Below are 1,935 nucleotides of genomic sequence, written 5' to 3' on the forward strand. Positions count from 1 at the left end.
TGCATGTATCTAAATATATAAGATAAATTTATGGCCAAAACTGCATGTTATGGTAATTTTAACCAAATAGTATGAATTTGAGGTAATAACTAACATGGGCTTTCTCATGAGAGTAGGAAGGCTAATTATGACAAAAAACAAAATATAATCATCACGGTGTAAAGGTAAATTTGTTATGAGATTTTTTTACTAGCAGAAAGAACAACTTACTCAGCCATACATAGTAAAGAAATTGAACCAAAAGGCCCTACAGTAGTGATGACTTGTACATTTATGGTTTCATATTGAATTTTTGTGAATTTATGCCTAAATAGTTAAAAGAAAAAAGGGTCTTAAAAATCATAATTCATAGCCACTACAAAGCCGGCTTCCATGCTTACACAAGCATGATTGTTGTGCCAGTTGCAGTGTGAGAAGTGCATGCCCCTTCTTTTCCCTTTCATGTAAGCTTTTATTATTTCACTATAAATAGAGATTCTCTCCTTTAGTTCTCTTCTAACAATAAACAATCACAGCTTCTTCATCTTATTCTACTTCTTTAACAGCCACTGAAAGGTAAACAGAGGCCCCCCAACGGCTCCTCTTCTTTCCTTGAATGTTTTGCTCCCTTCTCTACATTCACTTGTTTTTTCAGTCAACTAGGAGTTGTGTCAAGTTATTCTCTGCAAACAAGCCAAGAATCACAAATACCCAACACAATCTTTGTTGAACTATTTGTTTAGCCCCCCTCCCTCCCCTGCATTTACTTAAGGAGTCTCTATTTCCACCGATATTCTGATTTAACTCCTTTCTTCCAGTTTCTATCTTCTTTCGTAATGAGATGGGAATATATGTTAGTCTCGGTGATGCATGCCAAGAAAATTTATGTTTCTTACCACATACCATGTAGCAACATAACTTAACCACTTATTCGTGTGTGTTTAACACGCGATCGCACACATTGTTCCTAGGCAAAGTGTGTAGTGGCTGTATGTGTGTATCTCTGTGTGTGCGTGGCGTGTTTGTGTCTGCACGCAAACATTTACAGCGCAAACATTTACAGTATTAGAAAATGTGATGCCATTGTTATACTTACTGTTTTGTCATTTGGTTTGGTTTCAGGAAGAGAAAAATGGAAAGGCTTAACTCTGAACTTTACATTGAGAACTGCTACATAATGCAGGAGAATGAAAAGCTAAGAAAGAAAGCACAGCTCCTCAACCAAGAGAACCAAGCACTTCTTTCCAAGCTTAAACAGAAACTCAGCAGGACAAACAACACCGCAAATCCCAATAAAGCCCCCGAACCCAATGATCCCGACCTCAACCTCTGCAAGAATGCATCCAACAAACCAACTTCCAGCAAGCCCCAAGGAGCTAAGTAAACATGGCAACATCTCATATAATCACATCTACAAACTTTGCTCTCTGTAGTCATTTCATGTGTTATCAATAAAAGTCGGGAACTTATATATTACTAGTAGCTATTATGCAGTTTCAATTTGCTGGGAAAGTATTGACATGGACGTAGTACTGTAAAAAAATTTAAGATAGACAAAATGATATTTATGCGAGTTGCAAACTCTTAACGTGTATCCACTAAAATGCATACTTGCACGAACCAACTGCAACATCATCACTAACTATTTTTCTCAAGATATAACCATTCTTTCACCTTAATCAAAAAGTAGAGAATATTAGAGCTGACATCCTAATTTGGCTTCCTAAGTTAGCAAAATGTCTGATTATGCTGATTTTAAAAGGTAATCACTGACAAGGGAAGATTTAAACGACACACATATCTATGCCAGCTGGTCTTAACGCAGACAACTGATATTGCTACTGAATAAAACAAGCATCTCACATGGAGATAGTAACTCTAAATAACTATTTGCTGTAGCAAAGTCTCCCTCATCTCCCTTCATTTCGTTTATATATAACTAGAACTGCCACTACA

General features: G+C 36.6%; 1 protein-coding gene across 2 annotated transcripts; it reads left to right on the top strand.

Annotated features, from left to right (window-relative positions):
* The first annotated feature begins 363 nt into the window (after nucleotides 1–363).
* Nucleotides 364–1,565, top strand: LOC141720540 (protein LITTLE ZIPPER 3-like). 2 transcript variants are annotated; one of them, XM_074523005.1, is made up of 2 exons: nucleotides 364–443; nucleotides 1,102–1,565. In XM_074523005.1, the coding sequence occupies exons 1-2, from the start codon at nucleotides 421–423 to the stop codon at nucleotides 1,361–1,363; spliced, it is 285 nt and encodes a 94-aa protein (XP_074379106.1). In that variant the 5' UTR covers nucleotides 364–420; the 3' UTR covers nucleotides 1,364–1,565. The 2 variants fall into 2 exon arrangements, with proteins under 2 accessions (XP_074379106.1, XP_074379107.1); XM_074523006.1 differs by having other exon boundaries at nucleotides 423–555; nucleotides 1,102–1,563.
* Nucleotides 1,566–1,935: the final 370 nt, after the last annotated feature.

This window comes from Apium graveolens, chromosome 4 (assembly GCF_009905375.1).
Source record: "Apium graveolens cultivar Ventura chromosome 4, ASM990537v1, whole genome shotgun sequence".
In the NCBI taxonomy this organism is placed as follows: Eukaryota; Viridiplantae; Streptophyta; class Magnoliopsida; order Apiales; family Apiaceae; genus Apium; species Apium graveolens.

What these genes read in the sequence shown, in the direction of transcription:
- LOC141720540 (XM_074523005.1), top strand. Translation starts at nt 421, where the DNA reads ATGCCCCTTCTTTTCCCTTTCAT. An exon ending in CCCCTTCTTTTCCCTTTCAT is followed by an intron (nt 444 to 1,101) that starts GTAAGCTTTTAT and finishes GTTTGGTTTCAG; the next exon opens with GAAGAGAAAAATGGAAAGGC.